This window comes from Microcaecilia unicolor, chromosome 6 (genome assembly GCF_901765095.1).
Source record: "Microcaecilia unicolor chromosome 6, aMicUni1.1, whole genome shotgun sequence".
Lineage (NCBI taxonomy): Eukaryota > Metazoa > Chordata > Amphibia > Gymnophiona > Siphonopidae > Microcaecilia > Microcaecilia unicolor.
In genome coordinates, this window is record NC_044036.1 from 326870215 (window position 1) to 326898056 (window position 27842).

At 43.1% G+C, this 27842-nt stretch overlaps 1 protein-coding gene across 3 annotated transcripts in view; it reads left to right on the top strand.

Annotated features, from left to right (window-relative positions):
* Positions 1–27842, top strand: part of SUZ12 (SUZ12 polycomb repressive complex 2 subunit) — a 133165-nt gene that overhangs the window by 11845 nt on the left and 93478 nt on the right. For all 3 annotated transcript variants that reach the window (XM_030208390.1, XM_030208389.1, XM_030208391.1), the window contains exons 4-5: positions 15620–15688; positions 19285–19334. In XM_030208390.1, coding sequence (XP_030064250.1) covers positions 15620–15688; positions 19285–19334 — 119 coding nt within the window. The remainder of the gene's footprint in view (positions 1–15619; positions 15689–19284; positions 19335–27842) is intronic.

Here is a 27842-nt window from a genome sequence, read left to right on the forward strand (position 1 = left end):
TTCTTGTTAGCTGGGCGGCAAGGCATGCTGGCTCCCTCCGTCGTTCATGCAGGCTGGTTCCCTCGTCCCGTCTGTTGAGCGGTTTTGTTGTTTTTCTTTTAAAGGCGGTTAGTGTGCGCACGGGAGGGTCCGTTACGCGGAGGGGGCGGAGTGTTGAACTCAGTGGGAGGGGCGTGAGGTGTAATGTCACTGATGGTGCCTAGCAGACCACGGAGCACGGTCTCAGGCACAGAACGTTGGAGGTGAGAATTATATATATATAGATCTTTTTATTCAAGTATAAAAAGGAACAATATTTTATGCAACTGTTTATATATCACAAATAGAAAACAATAACAAGCAACTATAACCCCCTCACCACCATCCTCTACCCTTCCAACCCCAACAATAGCTGACTTTTACCCCAAGGAACTTTGATCCACCCTGTTTAAAATGTCCAGGGTGCAAAATACAGCCCACTCTGTATTCCCTAGCATGGGAGAAATATGCCCTACAAAGCACTGTTATGAGTTTTTAATCTGTGGATGAATAAGTCCAACAATCTCGGGATTGTCTAACTCTCCTGTCTTCCGCAGTCCTTCCTGCAATAAAAAATGTCTTCTCAGAAGACATGCTGGTAGCAGGAATGCACAGGATCCTCCATTCAAATTGTTCCAGGTGTGGCTAGCACTTGCTTGTTTTTTTAAAAAAATGAAAACATTGTCGTCTGCATCACTCAAACATAACTGTCCAATTCATCAACAGCCTTTGAAGTAGAGAATGACACACGGCCAGAGTTTGGCCCTGCCCTGTCCCCACAGGCTCTGTCCCTGCGGTTACTACAGGGTCCCCATGTCATTCTGTAGTCCAAACATCATCTAGACCACACATTTTGCCAGCAGTGGATTTTTGGAACCGTCCAGAGCCTCTCCGTGGAATTGTGATTTAACTATTCTATGGGGAGCATAACTTCTTTGCAGGTGTGAATACTCTGGCAGTGCTGCTGTTTGGAGATTTGCAGTGGACTCCATCAAACTGTCAACATAAAGGATGGTCTTATAAGGAACTAGAATCAATTTATATTCAATATTTGGTTCAGGTTGGCAAAGTTATTCATTCGAGGCCTGCTTTATCTGTAGGAGAGAATGCTATGTAGTGTACTATAATAAAAAGCACCTCCAATGTTCTGAAGCTGACTCTGTGGCTTCAGTGAAGGGTTTGTAACATTCGTAGTCTGTCAGATCTCTCTCTGCCCCGCCCTCGCGTCAAAACATGATGACGCGAGGGCGGGTAATCAGAGGCAGGACTGAGGGGAACGAACTCACCTCCAACGTTCTGAAGTTGACTCCGTGGGACGCCAGGGCTTTCAATAACACCAGCCGCTTTGACGTACTAATCTGGGATACAGTACAATCGCTGGGTGGCTGGAGGGGGGGGCAGGGAACAGAGCAGAATCGCTGGGTGGCTGGAGGGGGCAGTGGAGAGGAGAATTGCTGCATGGCGTCGAGGGGGGGCAGGGGAGACAGGAGAATCGCTGGAGGGGGGCAGGGAGACAGGAAAATAGCTGGGTGGCTGGAGGGGGGGGCAGGGGAGATTAGAATTCTGGGTGGGTGGAGGGGGGGCCAGCGTACAGAGGAGAATCGCTGGGTGGCTGGAGGGGGGCAGGGGAGAGAGGACAATCACACACACTCTCTCTCACAGACACACTCGCACCCAGTCTCACTCTCTCTCTGTCACACACTTGCACGGTGCTGCCAACCACGCAGAGGGGGGGAGAGGCAGGGGGTCCTGAGACAGCAGGGGAGGGGAGGGAAATGCAGAGGGGGTCCTCAGACCTCAGAGGGGGGAAGGGATCCTGACACCAGAGGGGAGGGGATCCTGAGACCCGGGGGGGAGGGGGTCCTCAGACCACAGGAGGGAGGGGGGGAGGTATCTCACACATACACACTCTCACAGTCATATCTTCTCTCACTCTCACACTATGTTTCACACTGTCACATTCACTGTGTCACACAGGCACTCACACACTCTGTCTCATACACTCTCTCGGTCTCACAGAGGGTCTATGTATTGCACACATACTCTCACACAGTGTATCTGTGTGAAAAAACACTCTCTTTCACAGTCACTGTGTCTCACATACGGACATCGCACACATTCTCATTCAAACACACACATTCTCATTCTCACACACACACTCTCACCCAGACTCACTCTGTCACACACACTCACACATTCACCTCTCTCTCACACAGTCTCTCTCAAACATACACACTCCCAGGAAAACCTTGCTAGCGCCTGTTACATTTGTGTCAGAAATGGGCCTTATTTACTAGTATCTTAATATTTAACACCAAAAGTAACAATAGACCTAATTGAATCTTGGGGGAAAAAAGAAACAATTCAGATATTGTTAGGAGCTAAAGGGAAAGAACTAACCAGTGGTCAAAGAAGTGAGGAAAGCACACTGTAATTAAACTTTTTTTTGCTTGCATGCCTCCCAAAAAATCAATATTTATGTTCCTTACATACTGTGCATAACAAGGTGACAGTTTCTTATAGTAAAGTATCTTGATGTTTGATAAGAAAAGATGGTATGAAAATCTCTTGTCTGACCTTTGTGTGTGCGTGCACTCACTTTATTTTAAGTTAAAACATTTTAAAGATCAATTTGAGACACAATTAATGAAAAGTTAGTCATTGGATCTCCAAGAGAAACTACAAAAGAGGGTATGGGTTCCAAAAGTAGTGTTGTGGTACTGGGTTCTGTGACGAGAGAATATGTTATTGGAAGCCGCTTCTAAGCATTAGATAAGTCTTGTGCTAAAGTAATGGAAACGGTTACACTGGAACATGCAGAGAACGGCCTTAATCTGCTGTACAGTAAATCTGTTTTAATTTCCTTGGATAATGCCAAATGATGGGAGCACTTGTGGCTCATTGACATTTTGCTTGAATAGATCAGATGTCATTAGTACTGCTCCTTTCTGATAAACAAGAACAGATGAACAGTAAATCACTGAATAAACCGTGTTCTAAGGCACTCAGGGAAAATAGATATTTGCTGCATATGTAATTTAGTTAAGCATTGTAGTCAAATAAGACTAACACACAGAATGCATCTGATAATTTGATGTGATTCACTTTTCTTGAAAGGTGAAATTATCAAGGCAAGGCTCCTTTTACCCACCTGAAACTGATGCCTGTATGTCCATGCTTTAAAGCCCCTCTTGCTCTGACATACCTTTTACTAGTTGCCAGGCAACCACAATTGCATATGTTATCCACTGTTGTACCTTCAGGCGGCTTTAGGAAGACTTAAATAGAATTCTTCCTTCTTATCTGTACAGTTAATGCCCTCACCAGTCTGTAGAAATGTAATGTATGGGACGAAGGCAAAAGTATTCATGAATCCAGCTAACAGGCAAATTATAAGATGTATTTGTGTGTGTCCCCCCCCCCCCCCCCCAAAAAAAAAAAAATTACGCGTATTAGGTAACATACAAATAATTGAATTATCGCAAGTTTAAAACTTAGGCAGTAACACAAAATTAATGCTATTGTATACAACCCTTAGGCGAGTGAGAGAGTGGTGTTAATGTGTTTTGGGGAAAAGGATAGCAATGAAGTAATCTTTATTTTATTTTTATTTTTTTCCTCAAAAGAGAGTGCAGCATTTTTCTAAATGGAAAATCATTGTTCTAATAAAGTGATTATATTGGAGAGTGATGCTTCCTTAAGTGTAAGACTGTATCATGTACGCATCAAAAATGTTGAGAATTCTGTAGGAATATTTTTGTAAAAATGTTTAAAAGCCCCATGAAAAAGTTATACATTCAAGGCTATATTTACTAAGCCACGTTATCCCTATAGACGCCTACATGGTTAGCCCATTTGCTAATTGTAGGCGCATTAAAAACGTTAACGCGCCTTAGGAAACAGGACCCTTAATTTGTGTACATGGCTTTGGCTTATTTTGCTTTGTGTTCCAGAGTTATTGAAGTGTGTATTTGATTTCACTTATATGTACAGTCTTTCTATAAAGAGGTCCTAAGATACTAAATTTGAATCTGTGATACATCATATTAGATGTACAGTAAAACTTGGAGTAAATGTTTGCTTAACTCAGATTTAAAGCCTTTTTTATCCTGTATTCCACCTTTTCCGTTTTGCAGTATGAGAGATAACAAATAGTTTCATGTAATTGCTATATGTATTGGGGTGTTTTTTTGTTTGTTTTTCCATTTGGTTTAAGACTTAAATGAGTAAGGTTAATTGGAAAAATCAAATGAGTAATGGAAGGTATGAGGCCACCAAACCAAGAACACTACTAAAATAGAATGTATTCTTGGGGATTTTGGAAGTGAGAGTCCACATTACACAACAGTTTGAGTAGTTTATTATATTTGGATATTGAAATTTATACACTTTTTTGAAATTCTTTATTTATAATTTTAAATTATATACATTCAAGGATAACCTTTGTACAGAAATTCAGGTAGAAATGGAAAACTTATTATTAAAAAAAAAAAAATTGACATTGACTAGCTTTCACTGAAAATTATTTTAAGAATGGAATAATTAAAGAAAATATACACATAAGATAATTATAACCTTTCTTAGACCCCAATAATAAACAGAGGGGAAAAAGAATTAGAGAAGATTAGATACAAGCAATTTTCAAAATAGAAATTCTGGCTACATTTTCCTCCAGGTACTTTCACTTCACTTGTTTCATCTCTACAAACGATTTTAGTTGTTCCGGTGTAAAAAAGATGTATTTAGTTTGCCCTAGCCTCACCACACACTTGCATGGGTAGGCAAGAAAAAAAGAAGCCCCTATATCTATAGTCTTTTGTTTTAATGTCAGAAATAATTTCCTTTTTTGTTGTGTAGCCTTGGTGATGTCTGGATAAATCCATATTTTAGAACCATAGAAATGAGCATTCATATTTCTAAAATAAAGCTTTAAAATAGCATTATAGTCCTGCTCAAATACCAAAGATACGATCGTTGTGACTCTGTTAGTTATAATCTGAGGATTGTTCCAATATATCAGAAATATTTTGTAAGTTTAGGTTATCTTCTTCAGGGCCTTGCACACCTTCTCTATTTTTAGGAATATAGTATATTTTGTTTAGCGGGGGTACACCCTCTGAAGGAAAATGGAGAGTTTCTATCAGGTATTTCTTAAAGGTATCAACCAGAGGTACCCCTGCTATCAATGGAAAATTTAAGAGTCGGAGATTGAGGCGCCGATTAAAATTTTCAATTTGCTCAATTTTTTGCCTCATATTTGTAGAGTCCTTCATAGTCGTGATCTTAAAGGCATTCAAGGCATCAACCTCCTGTATCGATTTCACTTGTGTAGTTATATCATCTTTAACAGAGTCTACTGTCTTTTTTAAGTCCTCAAACTTAGCATTCAGTATAAGTACATCACCTGAGGTCTTCTGAAGTGTAGTGGTCTAATATCACCTTAAATGTTTGCAGCGTCACCTCCGAAGTCTGTGCCATAGGGGAAATATTCCCCCGGCTCCCCGAGTCGTTGCCTGCGCCTCTGGGTCCTCACTGGAAACTCCCTTCCGGGTCGTCAGGGTTTCCCACCAGGGCCGCTCTCGACATCGGGCTTGGAGGGATCAGTGAGAACGATGGTAGCGATAGGGAGACTTCCTCTCCCAGTGGGGCTTCCGCTTCTCCGACCTCCCCACAGCGGGATCCTCTCCCCGAATCCTGGGAGCACCGGGGAAATAACGCTCCAGCGATGTTTGAACCGAAGAGGGAGTTGAGGTAGGTGGAGGCACTATACTCAGAGCTCCCTTACGTTTATGGGGCATTTCACAGGAAAAAGGAGCTATTCAGCTTAGTTCTCACAGAGCGTTTTCCACGTCCACGTCGGTGCGGCAGCCATCTTCGTCCACCCGGTGCGGCAGCCATCTTCGAAATTTATACACTTCTCATTCTTTTTTGAGAGATGGTGACCTGGCCAAGCTCACAAGGACTATCAGTGGGTGAAGTTGCATTCGAACTCTGGTTTCCAGCCCTTTGTTCCAACCAACAGGCCATGCCTCCACATTTATAAAGCATGTAACTTTTAACAGTAACAGCTTTTTCATCAAAAGGGCGGATCTTAAAGCATAAAGTTATATCGGATTCTAAAAGATTGTACTGGATGTCTGCTTAGCAGTCCAAAAGCTTATAAGTACATAAGTAATGCCACACTGGGAAAAGACCAAGAGTCCATCAAGCCCAGCATCCTGTCCCCAACAGCGGCCAATCCAGGCCAAGGGCACCTGGCAAGCTTCCCAAACGTACAAACATTCTATACATGTTATTCCTGGAATTGTGGATTTTTCCCAAGTCCATTTAGTAGTGGTTTATGGACTTGTCCTTTAGGAAACCGTCTAACCCCTTTTTAAACTCTGCCAAGCTAACCGCCTTCACCACGTTCTCCGGCAACGAATTCCAGAGTTTAATTATTGCATTTGTATCCCACCTTATCCCACCTATTTGCAGGCTCAAAGTGGCTTACATAGTATTGATAACATAGTTATTCCAGTGTATCAAGTATAGTTAGTAATGTGTAGAGATTAGTTAAGGGAAGGAAGAAGAAGGAAGGGATTTATTAGGGTATTTATAGAAGGTGGGCTTTCATACCTGAATGGGTTGGTGAAGAAAAAGTTTCTCCGATTTGTTTTAAATTTACTACACTGTAGTTTTCTGCTTTGTTAAGGATTTACTGACTGCTTGGGGGTTGGCTGCTAGCTTATACTGGTTTAAGTTTTAGTGTTCTCAGTCTCCCTCTGCTGGTAGGCGTGCATAACCCAAGCGTCTTGACCGGTCTGGAGGGTCTAGAGGAAAGAAAATTAGCAGGTAAGACCTAATTTCACCTTTTTGTGGTTGCAGGCCAAAACAATTTTTGATAACGAAATGTGGTGAAATTTACCCTTACTGTGCTGCTTAATTAATATTAAAGAATTAGGAAACTATATTCAATACATTGCAAACAATTGTGACTATAAATGAACAGATGATCTTTTTCTTTCCAGTAGACCTTTGAGATCTGTTGTTTTCTCATTGTAAGAACTGAAAACATCAGCTGAGAGATGTTATGTGTTTTCAGAGGCCAGAAACAAATAGATGGTTTTATTCCTTCTAATCTTTTAAGGCCTCTTTTTCTGACCTGTGCGAGTGATACCCTTGCTTCAAATGTGGTGCATTTGCTGCATTGGGAATCACTAGCATGGTTTAGTTAAAAAAAAAAAAAAAAAAAAGCCCTTAGACACTAAAATATTTAATGTCCTCAAATTACAAAAGGTGAAAACTTGAAAGACTACAGCTAAAATTAACATAGAGAAGAGTTTACCTATTCTTGTATTAATAAACTTAATTTTTTGTCTAGGAAACAGCTTCAGTTTTATTGGTGGATGTCAATCAATTGCTTGTGTAATGAGAGATCTGATATTTGCTAACATTTCTTGTCAGCTTCCGTTTTCAGTTCCCTCCAACTATTAGGGTTTCCTTAGCATCTCTCCGGATCGGCCCAGATTGTGACTGATGGGTTGTGCATGCCTTCCAGCAGGTGGAGACTGAGAAAACTGACTCTTCAAAGAGAGCCCTGTAAGAGCCCTTGCTAGACAGAGAAATATCCAGTAATCTCAGTTTCCAGCAGGTGGAAGGTGGTGAGCCCTTCAGTCTCTGTCTTTTTTTTATATATTTTTCTCTTTTGTGGCGGGGGGGGGGGGGGTTCTCTCTTGCAGTAGTAGGCTATGTTTCAGGTAGTTCTTCTAAGTGCATCTGGTGGTGTTTAAACCTGCTTAGCTGAGGCTGAGGTCCATGGGGATCTACTGCAGCCTCAGGGGTGTTACACCCGGATGGCCGAGTTCACCCTCTCCTCCCTATTTGCAGCATTCCATCTGCTGCTTGTATAGCGCCTAGGTCTCTTCAAGGGAAGAGCAGCTAGGCTGGGAGAGGCAGCTATTTTATTTTTTTTAAACCCAGCTTTTTTGCCAGCTTTACACGGCTTTGTAATCATAAGTTAAAGTCTGTTTCTGCCCATTGCGAACCGCGGCTGTCCTCCCTGTTATTCCCCCAGAGCGCAGAACCAAAAACAAAAACCCGCCGGTACTGCGCCGCGTTTGCCTCTTTTTGGTGGCATGGCTGAAAAGTTACAACGCTGCTCCGTGTGTCAGTGCTGTGGCTTGGGTTCTGGATGAGGAGCTTGGCTCTAACCTGGACCTGGAGATGCCATCCCTGGAGGAACAGGAATTTTCTCAGGAGGAATCCATGGAAGGAAGGCCCTGACCAGGGAGAATCAGGGTCCGAACCCTTTGTTCCAGGGGAGGATCCTTCTGTCCTTTGTATTTTTCATAAGGATGATTTGCAAGAATTGATTTATTTGGTGTCCTCCACCCTGCAGTTTGAGGAGGAGGTTTCTCAGGCAACAGAGCCCCGAAAAGCGGATCTACTGATAAAAGGGGTCCGTAAGCCAGGTAAGACTTTTCCTATGCATCAGGACATCAGGGATGTCATTCAAGCGCAGTGGGACATCCCAGATTCAGCCTTTCAACTTCAGCTCTCAGCACAAGCAGGTAGTTGCAGAGGAACTCTTCACCCTTCTAAAGGCCCATGCGGTCAAACCCATTCTACCAGGGGAAGAAGGGATTCTATTCCAGTTACTTCCTTGTTCTGAAGAAAAGGGGGGGGGGGGGGGTGCATCCCATTCAAGACCTAAGGGCCCTGAACAGATTCCTGGTAAAAAAAAAAAGTTCAGGATGGTTTCCCTAGGCACCCTTCTCCCCATGATTCAAGAAAGTGATTTGCTATGCGCACGTTCAGTGAAGGTGCTTAGGAGTCCATCCAGAGAACTATTTGGATGTTGGCGCTGCTAGGGTTTGTTTTAAACTACCCCATCTCCATCCCAGTCAACAATTGGCGTTCATAGGCAGACATGGGCTTTTCTCCCTGTGCCAAGGATGGACACTTGTTGGTCTTGCCACTCAGGTCCAAGCCAGCCAGCAGGTCACAGCTGGTTGAGGTTGTTAGGCCACATTGCCTTCACTCTCCGTGTCACGCCCATGGCATGTCTTCGCATGAGAACTGCTCAGTGGGCCCTAGCTTCCCAGTGGTGCCAAGCCTCGGAGAATGTAGTGGATGTCATCCAGTAACACCAGAGTTGGTTCAGTCTCTACTTTGGTGGACAGTTCAGTCCATTTGACTGGAGGGCTTCTATTCCTTTCAGCCCCTGAAATTGCTGAAGACAGATGCATTCAACCTGGGTTGGGGAGCTCGTATGGATAGGCTTCACACCCAGGGTGCTTGGTCAGCTCAAGAATCAGATCAACTTCCTAGAGCTACGAGCAATCTGGAACGCTCTATAGGCTTTCAGAGATCAGCTCTCCAACCAAGTTACACTCATTCAAACATTCGGGTTGCAGGGTACTACACCAAAGCAGGGGTTATTGGATCACTTCCACTGTGTCAGGAGTCCGGATGTGACACTGAGCACACCAGCATGGGATGCTTCTCAAGGCCACTTACCTGGCAGGCAAATCCAACAGCCTAGCTGACAGACTGTGCAGGGTCATTCAACCACATGAGTGGCCACTCAGCCTGGGCATTGCCCATAAGATCTTCTGAGTGTGGGGCACCCCCTTGGTGGATCTCTTTGCTACTTAATCAGTGTCCCTCAGTTCTTCTCCAGGCCAACAACAGACTAGCGGATGCCTTCCTCACTGGCATCCGGAGGGAGTGGAAAACATGAAAAAGGACCTACGGAAGCTAGAAGAATGGTCTAAGGTTTGGCAATTAAAATTCAATGCTAAGAAATGCAAAGTGATGCACTTAGGGAGTAGAAATCCACAGGAGACGTATGTGTTAGGCGGGGAGAGTCTGATAGGTACGGATGGGGAGAGGGATCTTGGGGTGATAGTATCTGAGGATTTGAAGGCGACGAAACAGTGTGACAAGGCGGTGGCCCTAGCTAGAAGGTTGTTAGGCTGTATAGAGAGAGGTGTGACCAGCAGAAGAAAGGGGTTGTTGGTGAGGCCCCACCTGGAGTATTGTGTTCTGGAGGCCGTATCTTAAGGATGTAAAAAGAATTGAAACGGTGCAAAGAAAAGCTACGAGAATGGTATGGGATTTGCGTTACAAGACGTATGAGGAGAGACTTGCGGACCTGAACATGTACACTCTGGAGGAAAGGAGAAACAGGGGTGATATGATACAGACGTTCAAATATTTGAAAGGTATTAATCTGCAAACGAACCTTTTCCGGAGATGCGAAGGCAGTAGAACGAGAGGACATGAAATGAGATTGAAGGGGGCAGACTCAAGAAAAATGTCAGGAAGTATTTTTTCACAGAGAGAGTAGTGGATGCTTGGAATGCCCTCCCGCGGGAGGTGGTGGAGACGAAAACGGTAACGGAATTCAAACATGCATGGGATATGCATAAAGGAATTCTGCTCAGAAGGAATGGATCCTAAGGAGCTTAGACGAGATTGTGTGGCAAAGCCGGTGGCGGGGAGACGGAGATGGTGCTGGGCAGACTTATACGGTCCTGTGCCAGAAGCCGATGTGGAGGCGGGACTGGTGGTTTGGAGGCGGGGATAGTGCTGGGCAACTTATACGGTCTGTGCCAGAACCGGTGGTGGGAGGCGGGGGCTGGTGGTTGGGAGGCGGGGATAGTGCTGGGCAGACTATATACTGTCTGTGCCCTGAAAAGGACAGGTACAAATCAAGGTAAGGTATACACAAAAAGTAGCACATGTTGAGTTTATCTTGTTGGGCAACTGGATGGACCGCGCAGGTCTTTTTCTGCCGTCATCTACTATGTTACTATGTTACTGTGTATTCATCTCACCCATCTTGTGGGGAAGACTTTGCTGAAACTGAAGCATGATCAAGGAACCATGATCGATTGCGCCATTCTGGCCTAGGAAGATCTGGTTCCTTCTTGTTCCGTAGTTGTCCTCCGAAGAACCTTGGCGATTGGATTGTTTTCCAACCCTCAGCACGCAGAACGAGGGATCTCTACTACATTCCAATCTCTGACCCTCACAGCTTGGATATTGAGATCTTAGAATTTTGCTTCCTTGCATCTTTCTGAGGGTGTCTCCAGGGTCTTGCTGACTTCCAGGAAAGATTCCACTAAAAGGTGTTACTCTTTCCAATGGAGGGGGTTTGCTGTCTGGGTGTAAGGACAAGACCCTAGATCCCTTTTCTCGCCCTACACAGACCCTGCTTGAGTACCTTCTACACCTTTCTGAATCTTGTCTCAAGACCAACTCTGTAAGGGTTCACTTTAGAGTGATTGTGCTTACCATCGTCATGTAGAAGGGTAGGCTCATCTCTGGACAGCCTCTAGTTTGCTTTCATGAGAGGTCTGCTTTGACAAAGCTCCCTGTTAGACCTTCGCCTGTGTTCATGGGATCTCAATGTCGTCCTCATCCCAGCTGATGAAAGCTCCTTTGAGCCACTGGATTCCTGTCATCTGAAGTACTTAACCTGGAAGGTCCGCTTTTCATGGCTGTTAATTCAGCTTGCAGGGTCAGTGAGCTTCAGACCCTAGTGGCGGACCCACCTTACACTAAATTTTATCATAACAGAATAGTTTTTCCGGACACAACCCCAAGTTCCTGCCTAAGGTTAGGTCCGAGTTCCATCTGAACCAGTGATTTTTCTTCCAACATTCTTTCCCAAACCTCATGCTTATCCTGATGAAAGGCCCTATACAGCTGTGGACTGCAAGCAAGCATTGGCATTTTACTTGGAGCTGACTAGGCACTACAGACAGTCTACCCAGCTTTTGGTTTCTTTTGATCCCACAGAATGGGAGTTGCCATTAGGAAATACACAATCCTCCATTGCTGGCAGATTGCTTCATTCACTTATCCCAGGCTGGCTGACTCTTGAGGGTCATGTCAAGGCTCGTAATGTCAGAGAAGCGGCCGGGGTACCCATTTGCAGTCGGCCTCTGTAGAAGACGTTGCAAGGCTGCAACGTGGTCGACATCCACATATTTACATCGCACTTACTGCCTTGAGCAGGGTACCCCACACAATAGTCAGTTTGGACAGACAGTTTTACAGAATTTGTTTGGGTTCTAGAATCCTACTGTAGCGCCCCCCCCCCCCCCCCCCCCCCCCCCCGGCCTGTTTTTTGTTCTGTTCCAGGGTGCACTTTCACACAGCTTTATATAGTTTCACTTTAATTACTATTTTGCCCTCACCGTTGTGAGGTCCAATTGACCTATGGTGGTGTTTTTCGGTGAGCCTGGTAGCTACGGATTCCCACATGTGAGAATATGACCTGCTTGTCTTTGGAGAAAGCGAAGATACTTACCTATAGCAGGTGTTGGCCATTCATTCTTACATAACCTCCCACCTCTCCTTGGAGTTGTTTCCATGCTTTGTTATTGTACTGCTGGTCCTGTGTTCTCTTGGCAGGCAGGAAGGCACTTGCACATGTGCGGTGGGCATGCTGTGTGTGCTCTTAAAGCTGTATTAGGTTATTAAAGCTCTTCACCGGGCGGTGTGGATGATGTCAACCACATGTGAGAATGAATGGCATGCTGTCCTCGGAGAATACCTGCTAGGTGAGTATCTTTGCATTTTTCCCTTTCTGTTTCTGGGTGCAGGGGAGAGGAGAAAGAAACGTTAAAAATAAAAATAAAAAACAGTAAACTTTGATTTACTTTGGTCTGGCAATGAAATATCACAGTAAATTAACTGTTGTATGCACAAAATACCTCAGACCAGTTGTAACTGTATCCATTAGAACCTTAGAAACTTGTTAATTTTGTTACAATGCCTCTTTATTAACCTGTGGTAAAGTGTTTTGTGAGAATTTACTGCCAGATTTGCTGACCCACAATAGTACCATTGCAACTATTGCAACTAGTAATATTGTACGTTCTCTGCTGTAAAAATGCAAGGATATTGAGCTCATGTTAGGTCTTTTATCTTTACAAGGTCCTGGCTGTACTTTCCAAGAAAGGTTATGCTCCCACTGCTCTGATCTGTTCAAGTATCTCCCTTTGTTTGACAGCCTGAACCCCTAGCGATAAGGGACTTTGGTGACCATTTTGAGATAGGTAGCACAGTGGGAGGAACGTGTGCAGATACTACTCCAGATTCCCTAGTATCCACCATAGAACCTGATGGCAGAAAAAGATCATATAGCCTATCCAGTTTGCCCATCCATACCAAATGCTCAGCTTCTGCAATCCCTTTCTTTCCTCTATGGATTTATTTTAAACATTCCTTTTATTTTGTTTTGATGTATTTTATTTTATGTATATTTGGGTGTAATCCATCTACTTGGTACAATGCATAAACTTTAAATCCTTTTAAATAAATTATTGATATTTAATATGTAATGCAAGCTCCATTATTGTCAGTGGGGCTTGTTTACCCACACAGCAAAGATTTAGGAGACATAAATTTCTTTGTTTGATATTACCATACTGACTTGAATAATACTCTTCATGTGACTGAACTGACATACCCTGCACTGTGGGGCCCTTTTACTAAGCTGCAGGTTAAAAACCACTACAGGGTGCACTGAAGCATCCAATAGTAGTTTTGGCATCTACATGCATTTCCCATGTGCTTAAAAAAATACCTTTTACTTTTTAGCACAGGGAGGCAGAGAGTAGGCGTGCTAACCGATTAACACATGAGCCCTATTCGCCTAGAAAATAGGTGTAGTTAAGGGCTCACACGCAAATTCGGGAAATTAGTGCAAGGCCATTATTGCAAAAATGGAAAATGCAGCCACTTTACAGCTGTGCTAAAAGTGGCCTTAGTGCACAGGAAACCCATGCGCTAGTCATAGCATAGATCACTTTTTAGCGCAGCTTAGTTAAAGGGCCCTTATGTGATTGATATAGCATTCTTCACCATATAAGTATAATGTATGTTTACTTTTCTTCAGCATCAAATATTTTGAGGCCTATATTTTCTTTTTCTTTTTTTTTTTTCTTTGAGTATCAGTCAACCAGTTTTTCAGTAATTGACTAACCAGCAGCTGAAAATCATAATTCTTTAGTTATGGGGTATGAATAGAGAAAATACAACCGTCAAGGAAACCAAAACATTAGGAAAGTAATATACAGGAAGATGGGTAATGAAATAGAAACACCTTGAGTGAATAGATATTTATTTTGCCTGATATCTAGAAGATGGTGTGAAAACAGGAACCAGAGGAGGCAATGAAGAGCAAAGCTGAATAGTGATCATGGTGTGAATAAATGGTGATTGGCAGTAATTTTTAAGTCACATTCAAAGTGCAACCAAGAAGGCTAGTTAGTGGTCACCTTTTGCATAAAATAAATGGGAGTATGTGTGAAAAATAATTGGTTTGTAGTTGCAGTTAACTTGAAATGTGGAGATGTGGCAAAGGTTTATGTTCAGAAGGACATCGTGGTTTTGCAGTTGATAGTGAGGTTTGATCGTTCTGTATCGGAGTACACCAAGATTATGGGCTAAACTTGAAGATAAAAGGCAATTAAAGAGGATTAGGAAAGTAGAAGGTTGAGTAGCTGTTTATTGTAGGTTTAATAAAACAAAATAAAAAGCACTAAGAGCCTCGAAAAATGAGACAGATTCCTTAATTCCACAGCAAGGATCAAAATGGTACATCAATCTCCTACAGCGTAGACCCAACACGGGCCATGTTTTGGCACACAGCGCCTGCCTCAGGAATTGTTGGATGTGTGGTTTCTAATGATAAAGAACCAGCTGGAAAGATTAGGTTCATCAATAAAGAGGAATTTGTCCCAGCTTAACTGAAGCCGAATAGGGCCAGGAATCCGCAAGTGTAGGTTTAATGAAACAAGTTGACTAATGTTGAGCTTGGAGACTTAGGGGGAAGTTGTCAAGATAATTGGAGTGAATGACGGGACCAAAAAAATGAGGGCTTGGACATATAAATAGAATTGGTTCTAAATTAACTGCACTTGAAGAAAAAGAGCACAAGACTAAAGGATAGCATGACTTAAAACCAGAATTGTCTTCAGGAAGAAGTGAAGAGTGAATATTACGTGCTTTATATGGTCAAATGCTCTTGAGACAGAGAAGGATTTTTAGCAAGGATGCTAAGAAACCTATTTACTAAGCTGCATTAGCTGATAATGTGGTTCTTTAGCGGTTGATATACAGTAATTTCTGTTTTAACAGGTAATGTAGAATGGGGCAGAGAAAGGGCAGGAATTGCAACCTTCGGTCCACGCAGACACTGTTGCACGCTGTTAATGCAGTTATTGCAATACAGTTTATACTGCTTTAGTAGATATAGCCAACAGCACATTGTTATCGGTAATGCACGTTAATGCTGATGTTACTGCTTTTATGCAAGACCTGCATAAAGGTAAAGAATTTTCTTTTATGTTTGTATGTCATAATCCAGGGAATACTCCTAACCTTTATCAAGTTGATTGATATTAATTTTGGCAATTCCTGCATAGTAACTCTAAAGAGGTTACAACAGTTCAGTAAATAGGCTTCTAAGTGTAAATTGTCTGCAATATAATTTCATCAGTATCAAACATTTCTTATTGACTGTAAATATTTAGAATTCCATGTATTTCAAATTGTTTCCTTGCTCTGCATACCTAATAAATTACTTTCATTCCAACAGGAAAATATTCAGAGTTGATGATATGTTGTCGAAGGTAGAAAAAATGAAAGGAGAGCAAGAGTCACAAAGGTAACACAACCTCTTGTTTCCTGAAATATAGTGATAGCTTTCTGTAGTGCTACATTGTAAAGCATGTTTGGATCCTTTATTTTGTTTAATTTAAATCTTTTAATGGAATTTGGATCCTGTAAAAATGGGAAGTCTCTCCATTATTTAAGCAATAATTTTATTGCTGTGAAAAGACTGGAACAATAAAAGAACAGGGTTGCAGGATTAACTATTTCCAGTTTATGTAAAATATGAGCTTATAAGCAAAATCATGATGCATTGAGAAATTAGATGTAAGCAGTTGAAATCAGCGAAAATGTTCATATATGAAGTTGTTACTTACCCCTCTATTTACTAACCCGCTTGGCAATGCTGACACAGCCCATTTAGAGTGAATGGCTTGTTTTAGTGGCAAACTGGACGGTTCCTTTTTAGCAGCTCCCTCTGATGTGGTCTGTTTCCTACGCGGGGCTCTTCGGCTTCTTCCTCCTCTGCGTCATTCGTGCCCGGCGTGGCATTTGAATGTGGTACTGCGAGCCCTCCAAGCCCCACCGTTTGAGCCATTGAATAAGGTTTCTGAGAAGGATCTAACAAGACAGTGTTTTTGGTGGCCATTGCTTCGGCTAGGAGGATTTCTGAAATTCAGGCTTTGTCTTCCAGAGATCCTTTTTTGCAGTTTTCTGAAGCAGGGGTGTCAATCCGGACGGTGCCATCGTTTCTACTTAAAGTGGTTTCGGCTTTCCATGTCAATAAGGTGGTTTATCTTCCATCTTTTTGAAGAGAAGATTATCCGGGGAGTTTGCCTTGCTACGTTTCCTGGACGTGTGGAGAGCCTTGTTTCGGTACTTGCAGATCTCTAACGAGTTTTGACGCTCGGATCATATCTTTGTGCTCTTGTCTGGATCGAAAAGAGATGAGGTGGCTTCTAAGGCTTCCGTTGCTCGCTGGATTAGGGAAGCCATGGGAGTGGTGTATCTGCTACAAGGGCGGGCGACTCCAGTGGCCCTGAAGGCGCATTCTACTCGGGCACAGGCGGCTTCTTGGGCGGAGGCGTTGGCCTTATCTCTGGAAGAGATTTGTCGGGTGGCTACTTGGGCGTCCTGTCATACTTTTGCGAAGCATTACAGGCTAGATGTGTCTGCTCGGGAGGATGTGCGTTTTGGGGCGGAAGTGTTGGCACGGGGAGCGTCGGCTTCCCACCCTACTTAAGGAATGCTTTGGTACATCCCACTAGTTCCTGGATTCATCTGCTGCAGATGAATCCAGGATACCTCCCTAGTTCAGCCGACGGTTTTTTCATTTTCTGCACAGTGTGGCTATTTTTTCCTTCCATGTTCTCTTTTGCAGAGTTCAGACAGATATGGGAACACTGAAAGGATTCTGATTTCTGGATCAAGTTGCAGTTATTTCGAAGTAATTATTTGGTTCTCTGTTTTTCATAGTGAGGATGGTTTCTGGTTGTTATTGGTTTCATATTTTTGGTCTTGGCAAATGCTTACAAAGGACATACTAACTGAGGAAGGAGCTGGCCGTCTGGCATCACTGCCTTTAGTTTGTTTATCTCTATCTCCACCTGCTGGTAGGTGGACTTAACCCACTAGTTCCTGGATTCATCTATGGGTTGGCTCCTGAGTACATGCTCCCATTGATCGGCCTTCCACCCAGGAATGCCACGCCTGCTGCACAGACATATCTCCATCTACACTTCCCAAATTGTAAGGGTGTCAAGTACAAAACGATTTTCACTTCTTCATTCCGCTACTGGTGCCCTAAATCCTAGAACGCTCTCCCACAGCACATTAAAGCACAAATGGACCACAGCCTTTTCAAGAAGCTGCTGAAAACCCACTTCTTTAGCAAAAGCTACACCCCTAGTTACTCCGCAAATTGATAACCCCCTCCTGCTCCCCACCCTTCTCAGCTTTCTGTTGCTAGTTATTTTTTCCCACCGTCTATCCTCTGTCTCCTCTGCACTGTATTTCTGCTTGGTTGTATATTTGCCTAATTTTTGTAAGCCACATTGTGCCTGCATGAGTGGGAAAATGTGGGATATAAATGAACAATAAATAATAAATTCATCTGCTGCGTTAAAGGAAAGAAAATTATCAGGTAAGACATAATTTTACCTTACACATTGCTAAAATGGCACAGGTTCTCATTCTAAAAATTGGTAGACTAATGAACTAAATTGTCAAAATCTAATAATTTAATCTTGAAATATTTATTTTTACCTAAACATATTTTGATAAAGCCCATGGGACATACTACTTTATCCTTGGATTTACTTGACTCTGTTTTTAAAACAAAAGGACTAAATTCTATATATGGCGCCCAAAAAATGCTCAGCACTGTTCTATAAGCTGCACTTAGGCACGTTTTATAGAATGGCACTTCAGCCCTGGAACCACAGCTACATTTAGGCACAGCCATCTATAATTACATGCGTAACTGAAAGGAGTGCCCCCAATGCACCTGTGACCTTCCCATTTCCATTCCTGTTTTTGACTTGCGTTCACATTTTAATTCTAATTAGTTCTAATTGTTAAAGCCTATTAGTGTTAATTAGCTTGATTGGGCATGTGCCCAAATTTGCATATGTAATTTTTAGGGCTTTTATAGAATTTGGGGGGTAGCGAACAGGTTAGTGGCCTGTTTCTCGTGAAAATTTATTAAATATAAAAAGAAGCTCTGCAACCCGTTTTCACCAGAAATATCACCAGTCTGGCCGTCTCAATGCACCAATTTTTGATGGCTTGTAAATTAATGAGCTGCTTTGCATGATATTGCATAACAACAGCTTATTTAGAAGTTTATTAAACATTTGTATATAGTGGAATGTTTGGGGTAAGATTTTACTATTTGTGAAGAGGAAATTGGCAATTAATTTATTTTGCAAATGGTCCATTTTGGCATTTTTTTGCATGCTTTTTCATAAGACACTTTTTACCAAAAACGGAAAAAAAACATATTGGCTTCATCAAAAGCTGCAGATTTCCCTGGGATGCCTTATGCAGATATAAAGTAATGAGCTCCCACAAATAACTGAAGGTTATCAATTTGCACTGGAATCAACCAAGAGGTATTGGTCTTCCAAAAATGTTTTAGTATGAAGTGATAAATGCAAGAAAACAGAATGAGCTGTTCCCCTTACTTCCATAATCTAATACCACGATACTGGTGAACAGCAAAAAATAAACCCAAAGGGTAAAATAATTTAAAGTTCTTAATCTATGGGTATAGCCCTCAGAGACCAAGGATTAACCAAGGTCTGACCTGCAAGACTCCAATATCTACATAAGATTATAGTGTCCGCAGACACTATAATCTTATGTAGATATTGGAGTCTTGCAGGTCAGACCTTGGTTAATCCTTGGTCTCTGAGGGCTATACCCATAGATTAAGAACTTTAAATTATTTTACCCTTTGGGTTTATTTTTTGCTGTTCACCAGTATCGTGGTCTTCCAAAAATGTTTCTCACTATAGCTGCACATAAATTTACTTGTATATTGGTAGTGTCACTTGAATGAGTTTATGCACATTAGATATTTTTTCACTTTAGCTGCAGCACAGTTATTAATACTGTTCTTTTTTTTTTTTTTTTTTTTTTTTTTTTCAGCTTGTCTGCCCATCTACAACTTACTTTTACTGGTTTCTTCCATAAAAATGGTAAGCATATCCCTTGAAATTCTCTTCATGGAGGATGACGTACACTGTTACTTTTGTACAGAATGTTCATATAGTTAGGCTTTATGGCTTAGGTCCCTGTTTGGTAATAGTGTGCTAAACGCTAAAGACACCCATATACTCCTATGGGCGTCTCTAGCATTTAGCGCGCGCTAAAAACGCTAACGTGGCTTAGAAAACAGAGCCCTTAGTAAATAGGAGGACACACATTGGGGAAAGGGAAATGGGACTTGATATACCACCTTTCTGAGGTTTTTTGGAACTACATTCAAAGCGGTTTACAGTGCACTCCATTTAAGTGCACGTCGGATAAGCGCATGCTGTGTTTAAATGCATGCCGTACTTCAGTCCCATTTTTGGCACCATCAATTTCTATGGGGACAAACGTTGTGCATGGTTCAAGACCGCTTCTCTACAGGAAAGACTCCGCATAAGCGCGCGCATGGAATATGGAAGTCGATTGGCGCGTGACAACCAACGAGATTTCAAATTTACTGCCTCTTTAACTGCCACAGGCAGAATAAGCGAAAGAATGTTGGTAGGGCGTACACCGGGGTCATCGTCGCGGCGGAACTGTAAGACTTCAACACTGGCTGAACGAATAGAATTCTTAAATTAGAAAACAAAGTAAAGCATCTATTGCTAAAGAATATGGTGTCAATCCCAGTCAAATTTCACGTGTCTTGAAGCAGAAAGACCAGCTTCTGGAAGACTGGCAAAACAGCACAAATCCACAATGGAAACGAAAACGGGCAGGAAAAGCTGAGAAGGTAGAAGATGCTCTTCTTCGGTGGTTTTTTCGAGTCAGGAGCAGACAGTTTCCTGTCAGTGGTCCACTGCTTATGGAAAAAGCTAACCAAGGTAGCAGAAAGTCTTGGGCTGACTAAATTCAAAGCCACTGTTGGATGGTTGGAAAGATGGAAGGAGAGGAACAGCATAAAATTCAAGAAGCAGCATGGTGAGAAACAAGACGCTGATGACTTTGGTGCTGAAAATTGGGTTGTTTCAGTTCTTCCTACCATCTTGAACGAGTTTGCACCTCGTGACATTTTCAATGCTGACAAAAATGGTCTCTACTGGCGAGCGATTCCTGATGGAACGCTTGCATTCAAACATGCCGAAACAACTGGCGGTAAAACATCCAAAGACCAACTGACAATCCTCCTTTGCTGCAATATGGGTGGGAGTGAGAAGTTGGAACCCCTCGTCATTGGAAAGGGCAAACAGCCCCGTTGCTTCAAGAAAGTTAAGCAACTTCTTGTGTCATATGAGGCTAACGCAAATTCATGGATGACTGGGGAAATTTGGAAGCAGTAGCTATAGAAGTTAGACACTAGAATGCGGGCACAAAAGCGTCAGATTTTGCTGTTTGGTGATAATTGTGCTGCACACAGGGACAATGTCAGGCTGTCTAACGTCAGGGTGGTCTTCCTGCCACCAAACACTACCTCTCTGATCCAACCTATGGATCAGGGCATAATAGCCAATTTCAAACAACATTATCGGGCTCTTGTGCTACGTCGTCTGATGAGCATTATGGAAGACCAGACTGCCAAGGATAAACGTGCTGTTGAACTGGCTCGTAATCTATCACTGTTGGATTCCCTACATATACAGAAAGAAGCCTGGAATCATGTTACACAGGCAAACATTGTGAACTGCTACAAGCGGGCAAGCTTTGTTAAGGATGTGGAGAGGAAAGAAACAGATGCAGCTGTTGCAAACGCGTCAGATGAAGAGGTTATTGACATCCTAGCCGGTGTTACTGAAGAGGAGTTCCATCGCTACGTAGCTCTTGATTACAATCTACAAACAGCTGAAGACAGCACTGATGTCGAGATATGCGCCTACACGCAGGCAACAACGGCTGATGATGGAACAGATGAAGAAATGAGCAGCGAGGCACATGCTGACGAAATACAACAACCTCCTGTCACTTTTGCAAGAGTGCTGGAGAGTCTCAACACTGTGCAGGCCTATCTGGAGGCCACTGGATGTCAGTGCTATGACAGTTTTTTACCGTCTGGCAGACGTAGTCTATGGAACTCACAGACCCAAGAGTGTACAGAGGACTATAACTGATTACTTCAAGCCAGCCTTATGTCAGTTAACTGAGACTGTATACTGTACGTATAATAATAGAGTACTGTATATACGTTTATCAGATGTCAAGCTTCTTTGGGTCACAACGGTTAAGTGCACGCTCTGGTTAACTGCATGCATTTCTTTGGTCCCAGACCCTTGCACTTAAGCGGATTGCACTGTATTCAGGTACTTATTTTGTATCAGGGGCAATGGAGGGTTAAGTGACTTGCCCAGAGTCATAAGGAGCTGCAGTGGGAATCGAACTCAGTTCCCCAGGATCAAAGTCCACTGCACTAACCACTAGGCTACTCCTCCACTCCACATTGTTGTTTTATGGTAGAAGTATGTCATAGTTACCCTATATAATGGAATATTGCTCCCCCCCCCCCAAAAAAAAAAAAAACACCCTGTATATTGCACTGAGATTGCACTCAGCATTTGAAACTTCTAAATTTTGTTCAAAATATTGGGAGAATTAGTGATTTTATATTTCATAATTTTCTTGTTGAATTTTGCAATTAGTTTTTTGAGGTCCTTTTACTGAGCTGCAATGAAAGTGGCCTTACCACGTCTTTATGCGAGTCTTTCTGCACACCATGGCCATTTTTACCACAGATGGAAAATGGCTGATTTTCTGTGTTTTGAATTAATGGCCATGTGCTAATTTTCCCTTACCATGTGACCATTATCATATGAGCACTTACTGCTACCTATTTTGTAGATGGTAAGGGCTTGCACGCTAATACTGTGCTCAGTTAGTGTGCGGTATTATAAACGCATTACTGATTAGTGCTGAAACACCCACACTCTGCTCCAGAAAATCCCACCCTGTGCACGCAAATCCAAATATTACCGCAGGACGCCTGAGCGCTAGCGTTTCTGCAGCTTAGTAAAAGAACCCTTTAATGATGTGATTATTGGCAAGCAACTTTCCTACCATAGCAGTTGATCTACAAACTTTACACAGTAAGGTGGTCTATAGTTATATTTTAAATACCATACTTTGTTTAATGTCTAATCTCATGCTCTTTCACAGAGCTGAATTGGTTTTACACATTGCTCCTACCTTCACAAATAGTGAAAAACACAGTGGAGCTAGTTAGGCTCAGTATGCTGATGCTTTAGTTGGATAACAATTAAAGCGTTGGCACTACATAAAATGTAGATTCTTTTGTTTTAAATGACTGAGATGATACACTTGAATTTTTTTTTTTTTTTAAGTAGCTTTTGGCTAATCACATTCTGATTTGGAATTAAATTGGGATACTACTTTCTCTTGAGGACGAGCATGCCTTCCTGTTCTCATATCTGGGTGATGTGATCCAACAGAGCCTGGTGCGGACCCCAATTAGCTAGTAAGGTATAAAGTTCTAGCAGCATTCCACCGCATATGTGCTTGTGCCTTCTCACCCAACACACAAGCGCAGGTCCTTCATTTTTCCATGGAGCTGAGAGGACGTGTTTCATGTTCTCTGTCTCACACTGTGCTACTTGTTTTCTTGTGAGTTCCTTCCAGAGCCGGATATTTCATATTTTTATCTTATTATTATCCTCTTCACTTTTGTCTTTCCCTTTTTTTTTTAAGCTCTTTTTCAGCATTTTAGTTTTCTTTATTTTCGCATTTGACTGCGCATTTAGGTCACATTCCGGTCCTAACACTGCCCCTTTTTACCAGTTCAAGATTGAGGAATTTAATTTAGCCAAAATGTATTTATTTATTTACATGGCTTGACATACCACTGTATGCCAGTATAGATCTTTTTTTTCACGTCCCAGAAGACCCTCAGTGGCTTCAAGAGGTGTGGCAAGTGTAGGTGCATGATTTCTGCCACAGAACCGTACAATTGGTGCTTTGGGTGCCTTGGGCCACCCCTCTGTTTGTGAACCATTCCACAGAAATGTCTCATAACATTTGCTTGCTATACTAATATCATGCTTTTTGACTATCATGCTACCCAAAATCCTCTGTAATACTAAATGTTTATTTCTTATACTTCTCCACCATTCATGATGTATTGTAAGCCACATTGAGCCTGCAAAGAGGTGGGAAAATGTGGGATACAAATGCAATAAATAAATCTCTGTTTACAAATACAGGTGAGAACTCAGTGGGTGCAACTGGCTGAAATGGAGCATCATTTTGGCTCTTTGAAGGCCGGACCATCGACTTCGGCACTAGCGGCATTGACTTCCGTGGCTGCTCCAACTTCGGCATCCACTGGGAGTGCACTGGCATCGAGTGGGTCTTCACCTGCTTCGACACTGAACGCTGTTAGCAGACCCCAGGACCGGTCAGCATCAGACCCAACACTGATACACAGGATCCATACAGATTCGGCAGCATCGGGGGGGAAGCCCAAGAATCAAAAGCATTGATCTTCCTCGACACATGGTGCCAGGACATCGGTACCTCTGATACCTGAGAAGCGCCAGCACCAAGAGGAGCACGCCCCCTCCTTACAAGAGGTGGGCCAGTGCGTAAGTCACCGAGCGGCCCGATCCCTGCTACTGGTTCTACTCCAGTTCCCATACCTTTACTGATGGTCACTTTTGATGAGCTGTTTCGCAGCATGTTCCCGGAGGAACTGGCACAGTTACTGCAGGGGGCTCCCACTTTGGCATTGAGGGTGCTTGCGCCACTGCTGGAACAGCCCCAGGCCCTCTCCAAGGTTCCATTGATGCCTGTGCCCAGATCTTCGACGCCAGTACCTCGCCGGTTGTCGATGTCCAGACAGGCAGTACCACCTTCAACATCGGAGGAAAAAGCTTCCAGGGCTGCCCCTTGAAGTTCCTCATATTGTGGACATCATTCCACCAGAGCAAGGTCAACAAAGACTCATTCACCTCCTGAGTATGGTGAAGAGTCAGATTGGTACCGCTCATGGGAGTAAGATGAGGATCCACATTAATTGTCTGAGGAGGAGTCCTATGGAATTCCATCTGATCCCTCTCCTCAAGAGAGTCGGAAAGCTCCACCAGAGATGCTCTCTTTCACCAGTTTTGTGAAGGAGATGGTGAAGGTCGTTCCATTGAAGTTGGAGACGGAGGAGGATCACAGAGCAGAGAAGATGTCTGTTCTGGGCTATAAATATCTCCTAAAGAAGGGGTCACAATACTGTTGCACCTTATCCTTAAGGACGAACTGTTGAAGAACTGGGAGTCTCCTCTCACAGTACAGGTCGCACCCAAGAAGGCTCCCAGATTCGAGAAGATACAGTTGCCCCACAACTCCATGGTGGTCTAATCTGCTGTCAAATGGGCCAAGATTCCTTGGGTCTCATGCCTCAGCACCCTGGGGCGGGATACTAGAACTTTGGATTCATTTAGGCGGAAGACTTTTCATGCCTCGATGCTGGTTACCCACATTCAGTCCTACCCAGCTCTACACGAGCCTTTGCATGGAGTTTCTGGTGAACAGTACATTGACTTTGATGGACTCTCTCCCTTCGGAGCAGGCCACAGAACTTTGCCAGCTGGCCAACAAGCAGATGAAGTGTAAGCATTATCTGGCCAGGGGTCACCTATAATATTTTTGATGTTGTATCCAGGCTGTTTGGAATGGGTATGGGTTTGCACAGTCTGTCATGGCTGCGTGTCTCTCACTTGGAACCAGTGGTTCAAGGGAGGTTGTTGGCCATGCCAAGGGGACAACTTGTTTGGAGAGAAAGTGGAGGAGGTCACTGACCTTATTAAAAAGCATACAAATACTGTCCACACTCTTTTTCTATGTACTCCTCCATCTGCATCTTCTTCAGCAAAAAGATTTTTCTCAGGGTCTAGGCAGGGTTCCTGCTACTCTCAATGGTGTGGGTACCCGCCGCCTCCTTGTTCCATTCAGGTGACTCGGGCCCATCATCCCAGGCCTTACCAGCTCCGTCCTCAGAAGTACCAGCCAGCTCCCCAGTCAAAGCAGGGCATGGGTTTTTCACCAATTCCAGCAGAGCATAGCTGCTCAAAATGTGTCTGTCCCGGATGACCTTCCAGTCGGAGAGAGGTTCATTTTTTACCAACACAGATGGCTCCTTTTAACCTCTGCCTGGTGTGTTCTTCAAATAATCCATCTCGGGTACGCACTGAATAGGCGTCAGAGACTTCAAAATTGCCCACAGAGCGCATTGTTCATCAGCTCTCGGCACAAGCAGGTACTTGCAGAGGAAATCACCACCCTTCTACAAGCCTGAGCGGCCGAACCCCACAGGGATTCTATTCCAGGTACTTTCTTGTGACCAAAAAAATGTTGGGATTCCAATCCATCCTAGACCTAAGGGACCTAAACAAATTCCTAGTCAAAGAAAAATTCAGGATGCTTTCCTTGGGCAGCCTTCTTCCTCTAATTCAGGAAAACAACTGACTATGCTTTCTGGACTTAAAGGATGCCTATACCCACGTTTCAGTATTTGCAAGTCACAGAAAGTATCTCAGATTTCGAGTGGCGAAATGCCAGTACCAGTATCGCGTTCTGCCTTTTGGCCTGGCATCTGCACCCATGTTTTCACCAAGTGTCTGGTAGTGGTCACAAGCGTATATGTGGAAAGTGGATGTATTTCCCTACTTGGATGATGTCTGGTCAAGAGCACATCTCAGGAAGGAGTCAATGAGGATGACTGTTTAGGTGTTGGAAACAGGATGCTGGGCTTGATGGACCTTTGGTCTGTCCCAGTATGGCAATAATGTTCTTATGGGGTTTGTCATCAATTACCCCAAATCCCACCTACAACCAGTTCGTCAATTGGAATACATAACCCTTCAAGATACAGTGCGGGTTCGGGCCTTCCTTTCTTAAGCAAGATCGAATACCCAGCTTTTCATTTCTTTTGACCCCAACTAGTTGGGGTTGGCCATTGGACGCACCCTTTCAAATTGGATAGCAGATTGCATCTCCTTTGCTTAAACCCAGGCTGGGCTGATCTTGAGGGTCATGTCACGGCTCACAATGTCAGAGCCATGGCTGTTCCAATAGCCCATTTGAGATCAGCCTCCATAGAGGAGATTTACAAGTCTGCAACGTGGTCTTCAATCCACATATTCGCTTCTCACTACTGTTTGGATCAGGACATCCAATGAGACAAGTCGGTTTGGTCAGGCAGCTCTGCAGAATTTGTTCAGTGTCTAGAATCCAACTCCACCCTCCTAGGCCCTGTTTTGTTCTGTTCCAGGCTGCACATACACAGCTAGTATGCATATAGTTTAAGGTTGATGAACTTTTAGTCTTGATGTTTTGAGACTCAATTATCCTTGCTTTCATTTTTGTGAGCCTGGTAGCTAGGGATTCCCAGATATGAGAATATGAAGGCCTGCTTGTCCTCTGAGAAAGCTAAGATACTTACCTGTAGCTGGTGTTCTCCGAAGACAACAAGCCAATTATTCTCACATACCCTCTCACTGGTTGGATTTTTGCTTTTTCACCTGAATGGAGGACCCGCGCTCGCGTGTCTCATGCGGGAAGGGACGCTGCTAAAACTTTCTACCTTACTAGTTAATCAGTGTCTACACCGGCTCCATCGGATGACGTCACCCAGAGGTGAGAATAATTGATCTGCTGTCCTCGGAGAACACCAGCTTTATTAGCCCTTATCTGAACCTCATGCAAGTGGCACGCTAATTTATGTCTCACATAAATGTAGCATCAACAGCTCAGGAACAAATGAACTTTAAGAAAGAGGGGTCCCATTAATGGTGGTTTGGTCATCAGTTTAAACAAATTTTACTTTAGCTTCCTGAAGAGACCTCATTCAAAATGGTTTACTGCTATTTCATTAATAGAGGAGGGGGGAAAAAATCTAAAATCCACAGTTCCCATTATCCCGTTCCCCACTAACTCTTCACCTAACCACCCTTGCTACATCCAGCCTCACACATATTCCTCTACCAAGGGAAAAGAGTCTTTTAGTTTATTACGGAACATGAGCAAATCCATCAATCACTGCAGTTCACTGGATAACTCATTCTATTCTTCCATTTGACTCTTAACTTTCTTCATAGTAGGCAATGTCGATTAAATTATCCTGAGCTGAACATAGTCTCCTCCTTGGCATATGTACCTTTACAACCACCTAAGCAAATAACTGGGACCCTGAGTTTGAAATATCTTAAGTCATCACATTTAAAGTGCTGCCTTTCCTGAATAGGGATCCAATACGTTATGGCCATTGATTACATGGTGCTCTCACATCTCTTAGGCCTCACAATATTTTATGCTTCTCTTTTTATTCCAAAATTTGTGAAAATAATGGAAATTTTATATTAAAGCAAAAGTAACAATAGCCATGAAGGCAAGGAAAAATGTTAAATTTTAAAATAGCTGGTCTTTAAACTATTAGCTAATGAACATTAGGCATAATTTTGGTGGAGATTTTCTTTGTTGACCTTTAGGTAAATAGACTATTTTTGGAGCAGCTGTGTGAT